At 45.0% G+C, this 17,208-nt stretch overlaps 1 protein-coding gene across 2 annotated transcripts in view; it reads right to left on the reverse strand.

The window, feature by feature from the left end:
- Positions 1 to 17,208, reverse strand: part of PELI2 (pellino E3 ubiquitin protein ligase family member 2) — a 118,390-nt gene that overhangs the window by 39,178 nt on the left and 62,004 nt on the right. Inside the window, exon 3 of one of the 2 annotated variants that reach the window (XM_082275953.1) lies at positions 5,618 to 5,719. The exons of the other annotated variant lie outside the window; for it this stretch is intronic. Within the exon in view, the coding sequence (XP_082132079.1) occupies positions 5,618 to 5,719 (102 nt within the window). The remainder of the gene's footprint in view (positions 1 to 5,617; positions 5,720 to 17,208) is intronic. 2 annotated transcript variants of the gene reach the window in all.

The raw sequence follows: 17,208 nt of genomic DNA on the forward strand, positions 1-17,208 counted from the left end.
CTTGTGACAGCAATAAAGTGAAAATTAAAGCAACAGTATAAAAATATAAATAAATGGTGGGGGCGTCCCTGTTCAACGAAAAGGCGAACCTGCGCATCAGCAATCGTCTGCACAATATGCGGTATCACTGCGAAAGTCAGATCATGGGCAGTAACTCAAGCACTAGACCTCCTCTGTGCATCTAAAGTGGTAACCTGTGAAGATTTTTAAAGCATCAACTTCCTGGTGACGCAGATTTTGCAAAATGCATTGAGGCTGCGCTTCCACCATCGTTGACATCACTTCCTGTTGGGTCTCAGGCATCACTTCCAGTTGTTGGAACGCGCGCCGGCTCTATACGAGCGGCTTGCATTTATAATGAGGCTGTGCGTTGATGCCAACTGCAGCACCATTAAATGTAAGTGCACATCTGCTTTATATTTTTAATAAATACTACACCATCACAATCGATTATACTTTTTGGATTTCTTTGCCATGGAATGAGAGAAAGATCTAAGGAGCCTGGTGTCAGTGAACCTTATACAGTATCACATATAGAGTATCTGAATTATAAGCTGAGGAGTGACATCGGTTTTCATCCCAAATTATTTGGAGCGTGTTAAATATTGATGGTTGGGGAGTGTGCATTTTATACACACTGTGGTGGAGCACTAAGTTAAGGAGGTTTAAGAACTTCGCATCCTTAAACACAGTGGCTGGGGAATCTTAAAAGGACTATGGGGGTCAATTCACTAAGAGCTAAATAACGGCAAATAAAATGCGGTAAATCAGTTGTGAAAGTAAAATTCCCAAAAAATTTACAGTTAAATACCGAATTAGGTATTTGTTTGATTTAGCGGTAATTACCGCATTGTTTAATGCATTTTTTTCCGTACAACCAGCTGTTAGCGGGGAAGCCCACTGACAGCGGAGAAGTCACCTGCGGCCGGCTTCCTGGCCTGCTGCTTGGCAACCAGCTATTTGGAAAAAAAAAATCCATACTGCCAGCAAAACCCTGGTGGTAATTAATGCATGCTTTTTTACTGTGTTGTCCTTTTGTGAATTGGACTTAAGTGTCGGTTCACACTTGTGCAATGCGGGAAGGCTGCGAATTCGCAGCCTGTTCCCGCATCGCAACCGCACCTCTGGCAGTTCACACTGCCATATGCGATACGCAGGGGGTGTCAATTAAATGTTAACGACACCCCCAGTTTGATCGCATATCGCAGTGCGATCTGACAGTTCGCACAGGATCGGATCGCACAAGTGTGAACCACTGTGCGACCCGATCCTGATGCGGCTGAAAAAAAGGGTCCTTTGCGTCTTTGGTGCGCATACAGTGCGAATTCAGCCATACAAAGTGTATGGCTGAATTCGCATCCGCACAGGAGGTCGCATGTAATGAAGGAGTAGTGCGCTCCGAATTACATGCGATCTCGCAAACCGCACATATGTGAACCAGTACTAAGAGCTTTTCATGCAATATTTACTGACACTGTTCGTTAAATACCGCAGAACCGGTTTTTTTTTTTTTTTGGTGAATTGGACTTATTTTACCATCGGCGATAATTTATGCAAATGAGTAAAGGGATACCCTTATCGCATGCGGTAAAGCTTAGTGAATTGACACCTATATTTGGGACTTTTTTCAAATGCATATGAATGGAGATATTTTATTATGGATTGATGGTTGATAATGTTATATTTATTTTCTTTTATATGAAGTATTGGAGTGTTCTAGTAGTGCCTTCCTTTAAGGCTTTGCATTGAAGGTGGGCTTATCCACTTAAAGGGGTAGCTGCACTTATACACACATTTTGTATTTTTCTAATTGTTGGCGCCATACTCATCACATTATCTAACCTTTATAGATTTTTTTTTTTTTTTTTTTTAAAGCGTAGCCTATGGATAGTAAAATGTATCCAATTTGTTGCCGTTGCACAAACGTACGCAATTTTAAAGCATGACATGTTTGGTATTTACTTTGCGCAACTTTTTTTTATATTTTTAAAAATTGCAAAACCCACCAATTTATTCTTTGGGGCCTCTGCGTTAAATAAATGTTTGGGGGTTCCAAGTAATTTTCTAGAAAAAAAAATACTGGATTGTTACATGTATGTAAACAAAAAAAGTCAGAAAAGGCCTGGTCTGGAAGTGGCTAAAAGGGAGGTCAAGGTGCTTTTAGATGTCTACACTTCAAGAGATTGTAAACCCGTTTAAAAGAAAAAAAAGAAATAACCTGTAAGAGAAAGGCATAATGAGCTAGTACGCATCGCTCATTATGAAATGCATACCTTAGAACGAAGGTCCCGCAGAGGTGCCCGCACACCGCTGACACGGCCAACATCTTTCCCGGTGTTTCTAACGGTTTCGCGTGCTCTGGCGCTGTGATGCATGTACGGGGGGAGCTGCCATTCACAGCGCAGAGCTCTGAAGGAATGGCACAGGCAGCCTTTCCCTCAGAGCGCATGCGCCAGGGATTACATTGCATGCAGCCAGTGAAATCTTCTAAACTGTGCACGTTTAGGAGATATTTACAGTACGTATAGGCAAGACTTATCATAGGCACAAGTTAAAGAGGCAGCTTTACTTCCTCTTTCATAAATGCTAGCAGCTTTATTTTTCTTTTTAGGCAAGAGCCAATATGAAGGGAAGCTGTCTCAACAAAATTATGGCAGCTTGATAACAGACATGTATCTGAAAGTGTATTACTCTGGGGTGTCATCATGGTCTGGCTTTGCTACTTACTCATTAGGAACAAGCAATGGGCATACGAGTCATCCTAACAACCTATACGTGTTCAAGGCCAATGGACCACCAAATAGTGAAAATGAGAATAATAATGACAGCCCCAGAGCATCCACCTTCAAAAAAGAAGAAGATGGCAAATCTAGCCACCATATTTATAGCCTAGTGGTTTGCATTTACCACCCTGCGCATTGTAATAGAGATTTGACTTAATCACAGGACAGAACTATCACTGAATTCTGCTGTGCAGGGGACTATGGTAAGATAGATACTGCCAGTGTTTCATTAAAGCGCATTTACTGATGTTATAATCAATAAGGAAATCAGTCTAAGAGGTGCTTTATACATTTGCCTATATAGTCATGTCCAGTTAGTGCAAGAATTTAAAAGAAAAAAAGTTATAACTGTGAAAGTTTAGTTACAAAACGCTTCCATGTGCCCCCATATTTACCTTCATTATCTGATTCATGTCTTTCCGCCTAGAGTTTGTTTTAAAAAAGTCAGAGTCACAGCTCTGTCTACCGCCTGGCCTCACACACAAGATGTATCACACCGCTAAAGTAACATTCCTGTACACCAATTTAAAATTCGGTACCAATCCCTCCAATACTGTAAAAAGGAGTCCACAGACTCCACACAGGGGAGAGGGAAAGGGGGAAATTGGAACTTTACGATACCGAAATCACACACAATAACATGCAACAACATTGCATGTTTGAGGTCACTTTAGTCGGACAATAAAATTACATTTTATTAGAACATTAAAATAATCCCCGAAAAAAAAAAAAAAAAAAAAAAAGGGACGATATAGTGCAGCAAAAAATTAATAAATGCAAAGGTAAAAAGCTCAAGCTATTCATACGTATTAATGATAATTTATGATGCACAGTGAAACAGAGAACCGACGTGTTTCGACTATTTAAGTCTTCCTCAGCGGGGTGGTATCCGTTGAATCATCCCAAAGGATCTCTGCAATACATATATACACTCACTGGCCACTTTATTAGGTACATACACACATACATATACATATTATATATATATATATATATATATATATATATATATATATATATATATATATATATATATATATACATATATACATATATATATACATATATACATATACATACATACACACACACACACGATAGAGATAGAGATATATATATATACATACACACACATACATACATACACACACACACACACCAAATTAAAGGAACACTTTGAAAACACATCAGATCTCGATGGGGAAAAATATCATGCTGGGTATCTATACGGATATGGACAGGGTAATGTATTAGGAATGACACCTTATTTGATGGGAATGAAAATCATCAACCTACAGAGGGCTAAATTCAAAAACATCCCAAAAATCTAAGTGAAAAAATGATGCAGCAGGCTAGTCACAATTTTGCTGAAATTTCATTGCAACAACTCAAAATGGTACTCAGTAGTTTGTATGACCCTCAACGTGCTTGCATGCATGCCTGACTACATCGGGTATGCTCCTAATGAGACGGATGGTGTCCTGAGCTATTTCCTCCCAGATCTGGTCCAGGGCATCACTGAGCTCCTGAACAGACTAAGGTGCAACCTGGCAGCGGCAGATGGACTGAAACAATGTCCTAGAGGTGTTCTATAGGATTTAGGTCAGGCAAGCAAATCCTTCATCCTCCATGAACTGGCTGCATACTCTCACCACATGAGGCTGGGCATTCTTGTGCACCTGGAGGAACTCCACCAGCATAGGGTCTGACAATGGGTCCAAGGATTTCATTCCAATACCTAATGGTAGTCAGGGTGCCATTGTCCAGCCTGTAGAGGTCTTTGCGTCCCTCCATGGACATACCTCCCCTTACCATCACTGACCCAGCACCAAACTGGTCATGCTGAACGATGTTACAGGCAGCATAACGTTCTCCGTGGCCTCTCCAGACCCTTTCACGCCTGTCACCTGTGCTCGGGGTGAAACTGCTCTCTGCTCTCATCTGTGAAAAGCACAGGGCACCAGTGTCAGACCTGCCAATTCTGCTGACCAATGGCAAATGCCAATCAAGCTCCACAGTGCCAGGCAGTGAGCACAGGGCCCACTAGAGGATGTCAAACCACCCTTTTAAAGTCTGTTTCTGATTGTTTGGTTAGAGATATGCACACCAATGGCCTGCTGGAGGTCATTTTGTAGGGTTCTGGTAGTGCTCATCCTGTTCCTCCTTGCACAAAGGAGCAGATACCGGTCCTGCTGATGGGTGAAGGAGCTTCTACAGCCCTGTCCCGCATGTCTCCTGGAATCTCCCCCATGTCCGGAGACTGATGGGAGATGCAGCAAATCTTCTGGCAATGGCACGTAATGATGTGTCATCCGGGAGGAGTTGGACTGCCTGTGCAACCTCTATAGGGTCCAGGTTTCTCACCTCATGCTACCAGTAGTGACACTGACCCTAGCCAAATGCAAAACTAGTGAAAAACAGTCAGGAAAAAAAAAAAAAGAGTAGTTTAAAAAAAAAAAAAAAAAAAAAAAAAAAGCAGTGGCCTCCACCTGTAAAACTATTCCCGTTTTAGAGGTCATCTCCTTGTTGCCCATCTAGTGCACCTGTTAAATTCATTAACACAAAAACAGCTGAAGCGGATTAACAACCCCCTCTACTAAACTCACCAGATCAATATCCTAGGAGTTTATTTGACATGATGCAATACTCTGATTAAAGAGTGTTCCTTTAATTGTTTTTTTAAGCAGTGTGTGTATATTACACACACACACACACACACACACACACACACACACACACACACATATATATATATATATATATACATACATACATATAAATAAATAAAAAACATTAGACAAATGAATAGCGAAGGAATAAAAAGTATAAAATACCTTGGGCGTGTATCTGGTCTCCCAGACCATCAAGTCTGATGGGGACGCCAAGGTAGCTGGTTCACTTCCTTTTGAAAGATAGGAGTCAATAGGCTCAAGAATCTGATGATAAAAAAATATATATGGATACTATAGATGAGTAAGTAACAGAATGTATACAAAACATGGACTAGATATAGTCCAGCTAAACCTAGCCTTACCCATGCAGAAATGTATCCTCGTGCAGATGGAGCAGCACAGAACTGCTGGTGACCAGCCTGAGGGAGCCTTCCTCCCCAAAACCAAGAAGAGCAGGAGAGGCCTGAAACTGGAGCAGTATAAAATGAGGAAGTGGACCCGGTCATGTGCAAAAGGGCCTAATTATGTGGGCCGGTGATGGCACCAAGCAAAGAGGGGCACAGGTGTAAAAAGGTGTTGCCCCAGGATGATTATTGGAGACAATATCTCTTGTATCCCCTGCCGATAGCTTCAAAGCGCTGAAGTGACCGCGTGTGATGTCACATCTTGTGTGCAGTGGACATGCGCCGTGACATCACTACCGGGTGCAGACAAAGCTGCCATGATGGAGGAAGGTGGAAGCGTAAAGGAAGGAAAGGCACCGATGCACAAAAAAGGGCCAGGGAGTCAGGAATTGAGGAGACCATAAGACTGATCCCTGGGTGAGGGAGGTAGAAGAACCCACTTGTTAGAGATGGGAATATTCAGCTCCATCAAAGCCCCACTTTAGAAAATAAAGGGGGCTGCACGTACCAGTTACTCATGGACGGAATGGGAATGCAATATGGAAGGCCAGAACTAAAAATGTGCCAAAAGATATCCAATCACAGAAATGTTTTTGTTGGGAAAAAAAAATAAAAACAAACATAATAATAAAAAAAAAATAAAATAAAAGAAAGGGGTATAGTTGACAAAAAAAAAAAAAAAAGTGATTTTCTGATAAGTGAATTCACATAAGGTGTTCAGATCACCTTGTGGCAATACATTTATTGAGGCCAGGAGGTTCACAGGCCTTGAGTCTATATATCCAATTGGTCTCTTTCTGCAGTAACAATTTATTCCAGACATCTCCTCTGGGATCCGGAGTCTTCACATCCAGGGCCCAGAAAAGAAGTGGGGGGGGGACATGATAGTTGTGCGAGTGGATGATATGTCTGAGTGAGCCAATTCACTGAAGGTTTGGGCCAGAGTTTGGGATCTAGAAACTCTGGAGATATGGACACCATTGGTGTTCCCAAAAGAGCATTACAACACCACAATATCAATAAAATATGTGTAGCCGTTTATATTCCTTAGAACTGCTATTATATGGATGTTCAAGGATTGGCTCACCATTTTATTCTTACATAGGTATCCATTGTCAATAGCAAGGTTTGGAAGCAGGCTGGCAAAAGCATTAACTTGGGGCTCCTGGGGTGTATAGAAGAAAACACAAAGATGCACTCACCACCTGTAGACGCATGCTATAAATTCTCCATGGCCACACAAAAAGATGAAAGTCACTAAAAGTGTCTCCTAAGTAAACATTTAACGTTCATATAGTTTATCCATCATCATTATACAAGATCATCATTCTTCAAAATTCTTCCTCTATGCATCTCGCAGGAGTTAGTACACACTTTTTCCTTAGTACACACTTTATCCAGAGGCTACAGATTAGAAAGACCAGTGGCTATGCAGTAAAACAAAGTTCGTTTTCACTTGGAATAACCCCAACATCAATCCTCACTAGGCAGGGATCTGGCACACCAGTCCAACCAAATGGCATGTATCCCCCATGTGCGTTAGCAGGGAACATCCAGAAAAAAATTATAAAAATATCCAATAGCATCCACATCCTCCATAGGACTATCCACGGGGCAGAAAGAGTAAATACCTAAAGCTTCACCCAGCATAAATAAATCCAAGGAGAGAGGAGGAAATGGGGGGGGGGGGGGGGGGAGTTTTTCTTTTAAGAAAACTGGAAATGAGCTGATGCCCTCGTGATGCCTCTAACAAAAACTTACAAAGAGCACCAAAAGCCTCAAACCCCAAGGTGCTCAATTAGGCAAAAGGCGACTTCGTTCCAAAAGTCAGATGTATGCCTTCTCCTCAGTGCCTCACTGCTGTTCAGTATTGCAGCTTATCAAACTGATGTCAGCAATTAGGTGCAGCAGGGAGCCCTGCTGAAGTCAGAATGTGTGTAATTCAGAGACTTGGGTTCAACTTTCAGGTGCTCAGAAAGCTTAGAAGAGTACACATACATACTTCCCCATTTCCCACATTGCAGGAGAAAATGCTCCATAAGTATAGGTAGAGGAGAAAAAAAAAAAAAATTTGGATTTTTGACTTGCCTTAAAATCCTTTTCTCTGATATTCATTGATTGACACAGCTCATGAGCTTCTTAACCACTGGGTTATACCGCTCCTACAGGAGTGGGACACAAGGCAGAAAAAAGTCTGGCTACACCTCTTTGCTTGTAACAAAACGGAGTACCTATAGCAGTGTCAGAGGAATTACAAAACTCCAGAGGGGTGGGTGCTGTGTCCATCAATGATCAGAGAAATGGATTTTACGGTAAGTCAAAAATCCCATTTTCTCTTTCGTTCATTGATAGACAGCTCCGGATCTTAACCATTGGGATGTCCCAAAGCAGTGATAAACATGAAAGGTGGAACAGTAAAAAAATAAATCCCCCAAGGCTAAACTATAGCCAACCAGGTATACAGGAGCTCAACCAAAACAACTGGAGCCCACCTGAAAAAAAAAAAAAAAAAATACACCCTCAAAGGGGACCAGGTCCTCTAAATAGCAGCCTGCAAAACCTTGCAGCCAAAACAAGCACCCGCAGATGCAAACAAATCCACTTTAAATAACTTTGTCAAAGTGTGCACCGACGACCAGGTGGCCGCCTTGCAAACCTGCTTCACTGATGCCTGATGAGGGAAGGCCCAGGAGGCACCAAGCACCCTAGTAGAATGTGCCTTGGCAGAGAAAGGAGGAACCTGACCCTTGATGGAATAGGCCTGAATCACTGTCTGTCTGATCCATCTGGAAATGGTCGCAGAGGAAGCGGTAACCCTTTCCGAGGCCCATTCATGAGCACAAAGTCTGATTTCTGAATTTCCCGGACCACATCCAGGGCATGCAAAGCAATTTCCTTTGGATGTTTTGGCCTGGGACACAGGGAAGGCAACACAATGTCTTCATTCGAATGAAAATCAGAGACAACCTTTGGAAGGAATATCAAACAGGGGCAAAGAACCACCTCATCTCTGAACCACCAAATAAGGTGAACAGGATAACGCTGCCAATTCCAACATCCAACATCCTGCGCGCAGAGTCCACCTTCTGGGACAACGTAAGCAAGGGAATCTCCGGAAGGTTCTCCAACAGAGGCTTCTGGAGGACAGAGCATCAAATTGAGGTCTCAGGGCGGTAACAGGGACCGCACTGGAGGAGCCAAGTACCGAACCCCCTGAAGAAAAGTAAGCACCTAGGAGTGTATGGCCAAGGGCCATTGAAAAGACCGCCAAGGCAGACACCTGGCCCTTGATAGTACTCAAGGCCAGTTTCTGTTCAACCCCACGTTGAAGGTCGGTCAAGATTCGAGCCACCGAAAAAGGAGGATGAACCCCAAGAGACTCAGACCATGCGATGTACGAAGGTAGATCTTCGATAAGTAGATTTCCTAGCTTTCAACAGTGTTGGAAACACCGACTCAAACCTCTATCCTTCAGCACCTGGTATTCAACAGCCAACCCGTCAAAGCCAGCGACTGTGTAAAGCAGGATGGCAGATTGGCCCTTGGGACAGTAGACCCTCCCTGAGAGGAAGTTTCCAAGGAACGTGGCGACCAGCTGCACCAGAACAGTGTACCAAGCCCGACGAGGCCAGTACGGGGACACGAAGATGACCGGAATCCCTTCTGCCTCAATTCTGCATAGAGTCTTGGCAGAAGCTTGAAAGGAGGGAAGGTGTAAATCAGACGATACTGACCCCATGGGGCCACCAACATGTCTGAGGCTTCTGCCAGAGGATCCCACGACTAAGCCACCAACCTTTGCACCTTTCTGTTGAGGCGAAACGCAAAGAGATTCCCCCTCAAGGATTGCCCCACTGGAGACGATTGATGAAACACCTCCAGATGAAGGGATCACTCCCCTTGGTCCAACGCCTGCTGACTGAGATAATCCGCCTGCCAGTTTTTCACCCCGGGAAGGTGTACGGTAGAGAGATCTGGAACAAAAAATGTTCTGCCCACCTTAAAATGAGGGCTACCTCCAAAGCGGCCAGGACACTTCTTGTGTTCCCTTGGTGATTGACATAAGCTACTGGTGTGTCATTGTTCGATTAATGCGCACTGGATATCCCTGAAGACGATCCGTCCAATGTTCCAGGCACAGTCTCATCGCTCGGGCTTGGAGTTCCAGGACATTGATCGGTAGTCTTGACTCTTCCAGTGTCCATACCCCCTGAGCAGAGGTTTTACCAAGGACGCCTCCCCCGCCGGACAGGCTGGCATCCGTGGTGACCACTGTCCAATACAAGGGGAGGAAGGATTTGCCCAACGAAAGCGCCGGAGAACGAAGCCACCATATCAGGGACTCTTTCATTCCCCGGCTCAGCCGGACCGGATTGTCCAGAGACTTTGGATTCTTGTCCCATTTGTCCCGAAGCTTCCTTTACAGGGCCCTCATATGGAACTGCCCAAATGGAACCACCTTGAAGGTAGACACCATCAGGCGCAGAAAGCTTATGCAAGTCCAGAGGGATGATCAATCTGCTGGACAGCAGGAGATGAATTGCAGCCTGCAGTTTCTGGAGTTTGTCCAGAGGAAGGAGCACTCTGGCTATAGCGGAGTCCAGAGTCAGACCCAGAGATAGTCCAGCTTTGTGGACAGAACCAGAGCTGACTTCTGAATAATTCAGAATCAGCCCAGTACCACGATCCCCCAGTTGGCGTATTAATGCTAGCACCAGGGCTAACACTTGTGAAGACCCGAGGAGTAAAGGCGAGACCAAAGGGTAACACCACAAACTGATAATGCTCCTCTCCCACAGCAAAGCGGAGGAAGCACTGGGGACCGGCACATATTGGAATGTGGAGGTAAGCGTCCTTGAGGTCAACAGAGGCAATAAAATCCCCCTGATGAAGGTATGCCACCACCGTGTGAATGGACTCCATTATTAGAACTCCTGCACTCGTACAAAGCAGTTCAGCGCCTTGAGGTCCAGAATTGGACGCACTTTGCCTTCCTTCCGAGGAACTGTAAACAGGTTGGAGTAAAACCCCTGAAAACGTTCCAATGTCGGAACCAAGACAAACACCCCTTGAAGTAACAGGTCTTGCACCGCCTCAAAAAGACCCTATAAATAGCGGCCCAGGGACACGCGCAAGTTGGAAGGAAAGAACCTTTCCGGAGGGTAAGAACGAAACTATCTTGTAGCTGGACCGTATGACTTCGTGGACCCACTTGTCTTGTACCAGGGAAGTCCACGGGTCCAGAAACCAGGGAAGACGTCCCCCCAACCACAATACAGGTGAGGGCACATCTTCATGCTGAAGGAGCCTTGTCCACAGGTCTGGAGAAGCCTGCTCTCGACTTGCCAGACCAAGTTCGCTTGGATCCACCACAGGAGGCCCTGAAAGGCTTTGATCCCTTGCCAGTCGCCCCCGAGAAGAAAAAAAAAAAAAAAAAAAAAATTTGTATGAGCCGAGGATGGCCCACGTCTACAAGGGTCCCTGCCCCTACTAGCCTGCGGAAGAAAGGTACTCTTCCCCCATGAGATCCTTAATGATGTCATCCAGGTTAGCTCCAAACAGGAGATCTCCTTGAAAAGGAAGATCAGTTAAGACTTTTAGAAGTCTGGTCTGCAGACCAGCATTTGAACCAAAAAATATACTGAAAGACCACTGCCGAAACAAAGAGCCTAGCAACTAGGGGAGCAGCATCCAAAAGAGGCATCACAGATAAACTGCAGCCCCTGGAACAACTGGTCCGCCAGCTCAGCAAAGGCAGGGGGGAGCTACTCCCCCCTCAAAAGCAAGCGTAAACACTTAGCCCACTCGGTCAGTTTGCGACACCAGTGCAATGGTAAATACTGGCCTCAGTGCCGAACCAGCCACGGTATATATATTGCGGGCCACGGCATCCGCCTTCCTGTCAGCCGGATCCTTAAAGGCCGGAGAGAGTCTTCAACCAGAATCATGGTTGTCTTGTATAAGCTGGAGACCGGAGGGTCCACCACCAGTGGAACAGTCCATTTTTTAGGAAGGGACTCCTCATAGGGGTACCACATAGCAAATCGCTTAGGGACCACAAAAGGGACGTTTTGGTCGTTCCCACTCTTTAGTGACCATTCTCTCAAAATAGGATGGGAAAGAAAACACCTTTGCTGCTCTGGATGGCTTGTGAGTGCCAAAGGAAACTAATGCCTCCGTCACAGCTTCAGCTGCGTCCTCCATTTTTAGGTTTCATGCACAGATACAATCAGAGCATCCACCTCACGAGGCTCCCAGGAGAGATCCCTAGGCCTCAGAAATTGGCACAGGCAGGAAGGGGGAAAAATAAAATCAAAAAAAAAAAAAAAAGAGAGATAGAAGGTAAGCATTACACTTACGCATTCCCTAAACTGGGAGAGGGCAGCATCCACTTTTAAAGTAACCCTTACCTCCCTCAAGGTTTATCAGCTGAATAGATCATAATTTGCAGCTTGTTCAAACAACTCCTCAGTGCATTCTAGGCAAAATTAAAATAAAACCAAAAAAATATATGGTGAAGCTAGGCTGTCAAAGCTCACTAAAGACACTGTGCCCTTCCTGTGGCAGTCACGAGTCACTGCTCTCTACACACATCAGCAGTCAGGAATGTGGTTAGAGATGAAGATGGAGATGAGGGTTGAGTTTTGACAAACTTAAAGCTTGTGCATCAGTAGCAGTGCTGACGGATTACGCTGAAAGAAGCGCATTGGAAACAGCAGATGGAGCTACGAGTGTTTACATGTTAGAGAGCTGAAAAATCAAGTTTTAAAAAACGTGAACCTGTGCTTTGTCTGGGTAAAGTAAAGCAAAAGGCTTGCTTAACTGGTCCTCCCAGAGTTGTGTGCACTCTCTTTCCTTTTAGCAGGCAAATACCAGTGCTGTCATTTGGAAGTTTCATGCTTCGCAAAACTAAATGTACCTTGTATTTCTCCTGAAAGACAAAAGGAGCAACAATGGAGCATAGAACGGTAAGTATTTGCATCTGAAAAGGGCAGGGCTTGACACATCCCAGGCGCGAGGACGCCATGGCGACTAGAAATTGCATCCTGGCGCCTGAGCTGTCAGCCCAATTCCCAGACGAGCAATTCCTTTATGCCCAACACCCCAAACATGCAGTTCTAGGCGCTGGGAAGCTGGTTGCCGACCGCGTGGTCGGCTATTTCTTGGAGGGCGTCTATAAACACCCTCCCAAAACCCCGTCCTTGGTGATCGAGGTAAAGGGCCAATCAAAGCAGACCTTTACCATGTGATCAGCGGTGTCCAATCACCGCTGATCACATTGTAAACAGACTTGCCAGTTATTGGCAGTCTTTTCCTCATGCGCTGTCACAACGTGAGGAAAGGAGAGTCAGAAACCAGCAATTCTGACAGGCACATTTACACTATATATCAGTGCCGACCCGTCAGCCAAGAAGAAGAAAAAAAAAAAAAAGTGATTTTTGTTCTCACTGTAAAAGCCATTTCTCTGAGATCGACAGACACAGCGCTCTATAAATCATAGTTACAGGGTTATATTGCCTCCTCCAGGAGTAGGACTAGGCAGAAAAAAAAAAAAATCTTAAGCCCATTGGCCGTCCTCAGCTGGTATTTAACTTCCCTCTCTGCTCTAGGAGATCAGTTTAGTAGCAAGAATTATTGTATCAAAACTCTTTACAGGGGTGGGTGCTGTGTCAGTCAATTAACTCCGAGCAATGGATTTTACGGGGAGTGTAAAAATCCCATTTTCTCTTACATTCATCTATGGACACAGCGCCCCAAAAATAACTACAGGGATATCCAAAAGCAGTGCCAAGAGGAAAATGAGGGGTGGGAAGCACCGTCTGACATAAAAATGTAAAGAAAAACACCCCTCAAAAGGAAACAGCCCCTTTCAAACAGCAGCCTGCAAAACCTTGTGGCCAAAAGAAGCATCCGCAGATGCCAAAGTATCTACTTTGTAGAATCTTGTGAAGATATGCACGGATGACCAAGTGGCCGCCTTGCAAACTTGAGAAACTGACACTTGATGGAAGCCCCAAGAAGTACTCCGCGCCCGAGTAGAATGTGCTGTGACAGGGAATGGAGGAACCTGACCGTTAACAAAATAGGTCTGAGCCACCGTCTGTCTGATTCATTTGGAGATGGTAGCCGAAGAAGCGGCCTGCCCTTTCCTTGGTCCTTGTTCACTCGCTCTTTGTGGTTACAACGAAAGTTGCCAGATACACCCGAATCGCCCGCGTCACATCCAAGGTATGCAAAGTAAATTCCTTGGGATGAGCCAGCTTGGGACACAAGTAAGGCAACACAATGTGCTCATTCAAATGGAAGTCAGAGACCACTTTAGGTGGGAATGACAGACAGGGACAAAGGACCACTTTATCTCTTTGAACCACTAAATAGGGACTACGACAGTATAATGCCACTCAGTTACCCTGCGGGCCGATTAATAGCCACCAAGAATACCACCTTCTGGGACAACGTAGGCAAGGGAATCTCCCCGAATATTCTCAAATGCAGGTTTCTGGAGAACTGAGAGCACCAAGTTTAAATCAAATGGCAGCTAAGGAGTTTGTACAGGTGGAGCCAAATGTCGAACCCCCTGAATGAAGGTACGAACTAAAGAGTGCGGGGCTAGGGGTCCCTGAAAGAAGATTGCCAAGGCAGACACCTGGCCCTTGATGGTACTCAAGACCAGCTTCTGCTTAACATCCCAGCCACAGAAAAGGATCGAGGATGAGCGCCAATCGACTCACACCAAGAAATGTAAGCTCCCCGCGTACAATGGTAAATGCCTTGCTGGAAGACGACTTGCTTACCTTCACCATAGTAGGGATCCTTGATCCAGGCAAACCCTCTATCCCTTAGTGCCTGCTTTTCAATAGCTAAGCCATTAAAACCAGTGACTGTAAAGCAGGATGGTAGATCAGCACTTGGGACAACTGGTCTTCTCTGAGAGGTAGCTCAAGGGATGTTTACAGCCACCAGAATTATTGGAGGACCCTCGCCCTTGATTCCTCGCAGGAACCATGGAAGAAGCTGGAGCCGAGGAGGATACTGGCCTTATAGTGCCCCCCAGGAAGTCTGCAGCATCTACCAGAGGAACCCGTGAACTCGCCACAAACCTTTTGTGGAGCCAAACCTGCAAAAGAAGCTGCATGTAGGACCGTGCAAACAGAACGGTCTTTAAAGGTGGATACCACCAGATTCAGAACCTGTATGCAAGATGGGAGAGAAAACAGCCTGTGTGACAGCAGCCGGTGAATCAAAGAAAGTGGTTCCTGAAGTTTGTCCAGAGGAAGGACCACCCTGGTCAGAATTAAAAATCAGACCTAGGAAATTAAATTCCCTTGACAGGGATAGGGGGGACCTTAGGTAGTTCGAACATCACCTGAACCCTTGCACGAATTATCACCGGACAAGGAGACTCGGGGCCTAAATACCCCAAAATGGACAAAGTCTGCCCCCCTTTTTTGGTAGCCCCAAAAGAATCATTTAGTGGATCCCATTGAAGCTCACGAAGAAGGTCCACGAGGCTGGAAACCAACGAAGATGTCCCCCCACCCCAGTAATGGGCGAGGGCAGACCTTCATGCTGAAGGGGTCTTGTCTGCTGGTCCAGAGAAGCCAGCTCTATGCTCACCAGACCAAGGTTGCTTGGAACCCCCTCGGGGAAGACATGAAGGATCCATTTCTCTTATTCTCAGTTCCAAGAGAACAACATAATTTTCTATGGGCTGAGAAGGAGTGCCCCCGTCTGCGACGAGGCTCCTTTACTTTCCTAGACTGTGGTAGGAAGATATTCACTCCCCCCCCCCCCCCCGAAACCCTTAATGAGGTCATCCAGAGTAGCCCCAAACAGGTGATTGCCTTGAAAGGGCAGATAAATAAGAGCCTTCTTGGAGGTTTGGTCTTCAGACCAATTCTTAAGCCACAGCATGTGCCTAATCACCACCGCTAAAACTGAAAGCTTGGACAACACAGGAGCTGTACCCAAAGCTGCATCACAAATAAACTGCAGCCCATCGACCAACTGGTCTGCTAGGACATAAGCAGCGGGAACTTGAGTCACACAAAAATGCAGCAAGATTTTTTTTGCCTTTTTTTGGAATATTACATTAGCACAGTGGTGTATTTAGGTTTTGTGCTGCCCTAGGCCTGACTAAACTTGTGCACCCCCTAATTTAAATATGACCCACCCCTTCATGTTTATGACCCACCCTGTCATCTGTAAATCACAGACCACCAGCGCAGCCCATCAGTGCAGCTTATCAGTGCCGCCTCGTGACTATCGGTACAGCCCATAAGTGAAGCTTATCAGTGCCGCCTTGTGCCCATCAGTGGCCGCCTCATCAGTGCAGCCTTATGTCACTGCATTAGTAAGATTACTCCTTTCTTTTAAGATATTAGAACTTCTGTTTGCTGCCACTGATTGTAATCATAGGATTATTTCACCTATTTGTATAATGACTAGGAAGTCCATAGACATTATACAAATTAGTGAAATAATCAGTGGCAGCAAAACAAGTCCAAATATCTTATAAGATTGGATTCCTACTAACCCAGTGACATACTGCAATAGCACATAGGAGGTTAGCAGGTCCAAAATATTACTGTAATCATACACAATTAAAAGTCTTAATTGCATATGATGCAATTCAATAGGCTCGCTCAGGGAAAAGGATTTTTAAAGAAATAAAAATATATTATTGACAGGATGCCTGCCATTCCTTGGGGCAGAGGAGGGTAGGCGGCACACTTCGTAGCATTGGCGGCTGTCCAAATGTCCTCACCAGCTGGTATTATCATACTGGCAGGTAGCAGTGTGACTGCTTTATGGTTGTGCCAGACTGATTTGCCTCCTAGACCCTGCCCTCCGGCCCAATTCACCCCATAAGACTGGCACTATACTAAAAGTGTAGAGCTAGCCGGCGGGGAGCCTTTTCGTGCGGGAGGAGGCTGTTTTCGTGCAGGGTGCAGCTTTTTTGCTGCCCCCCTGCAAAGTGCTGCAGTAGGCCTGCGCCTTGTCAGCCTAGGCCAAGATACAGCACTGCATTAGCACTCCCACAATACAGACGGTACAGCCAATGGATGCAGAGTGACCTGGAAAATAATGCGGTTTGGCACATCAGTACAAGCAATAAATGGACATATGAGAATCAATGAGCGAAGACACTACACACTGCAGCCACAAAATGTGAACCCATCATTACAAGGGAAGGCAAAAAAAAAAAAAAAAAAAAAAGTACAAAAAATATACACTGCTCAAAAAAAAAAAATGTAAGGAACACTTTTTAATCAGAGTATAGCACCAAGTCAAATAAACTCTTGGGATATTGATCTGGTAATTTAAGTAGCAGAGTGGGTTGTTAGT

The sequence above is a fragment of the Pelophylax lessonae genome, assembly GCF_965119305.1.
Source record: "Pelophylax lessonae genome assembly, chromosome: 13".
NCBI lineage: Eukaryota > Metazoa > Chordata > Amphibia > Anura > Ranidae > Pelophylax > Pelophylax lessonae.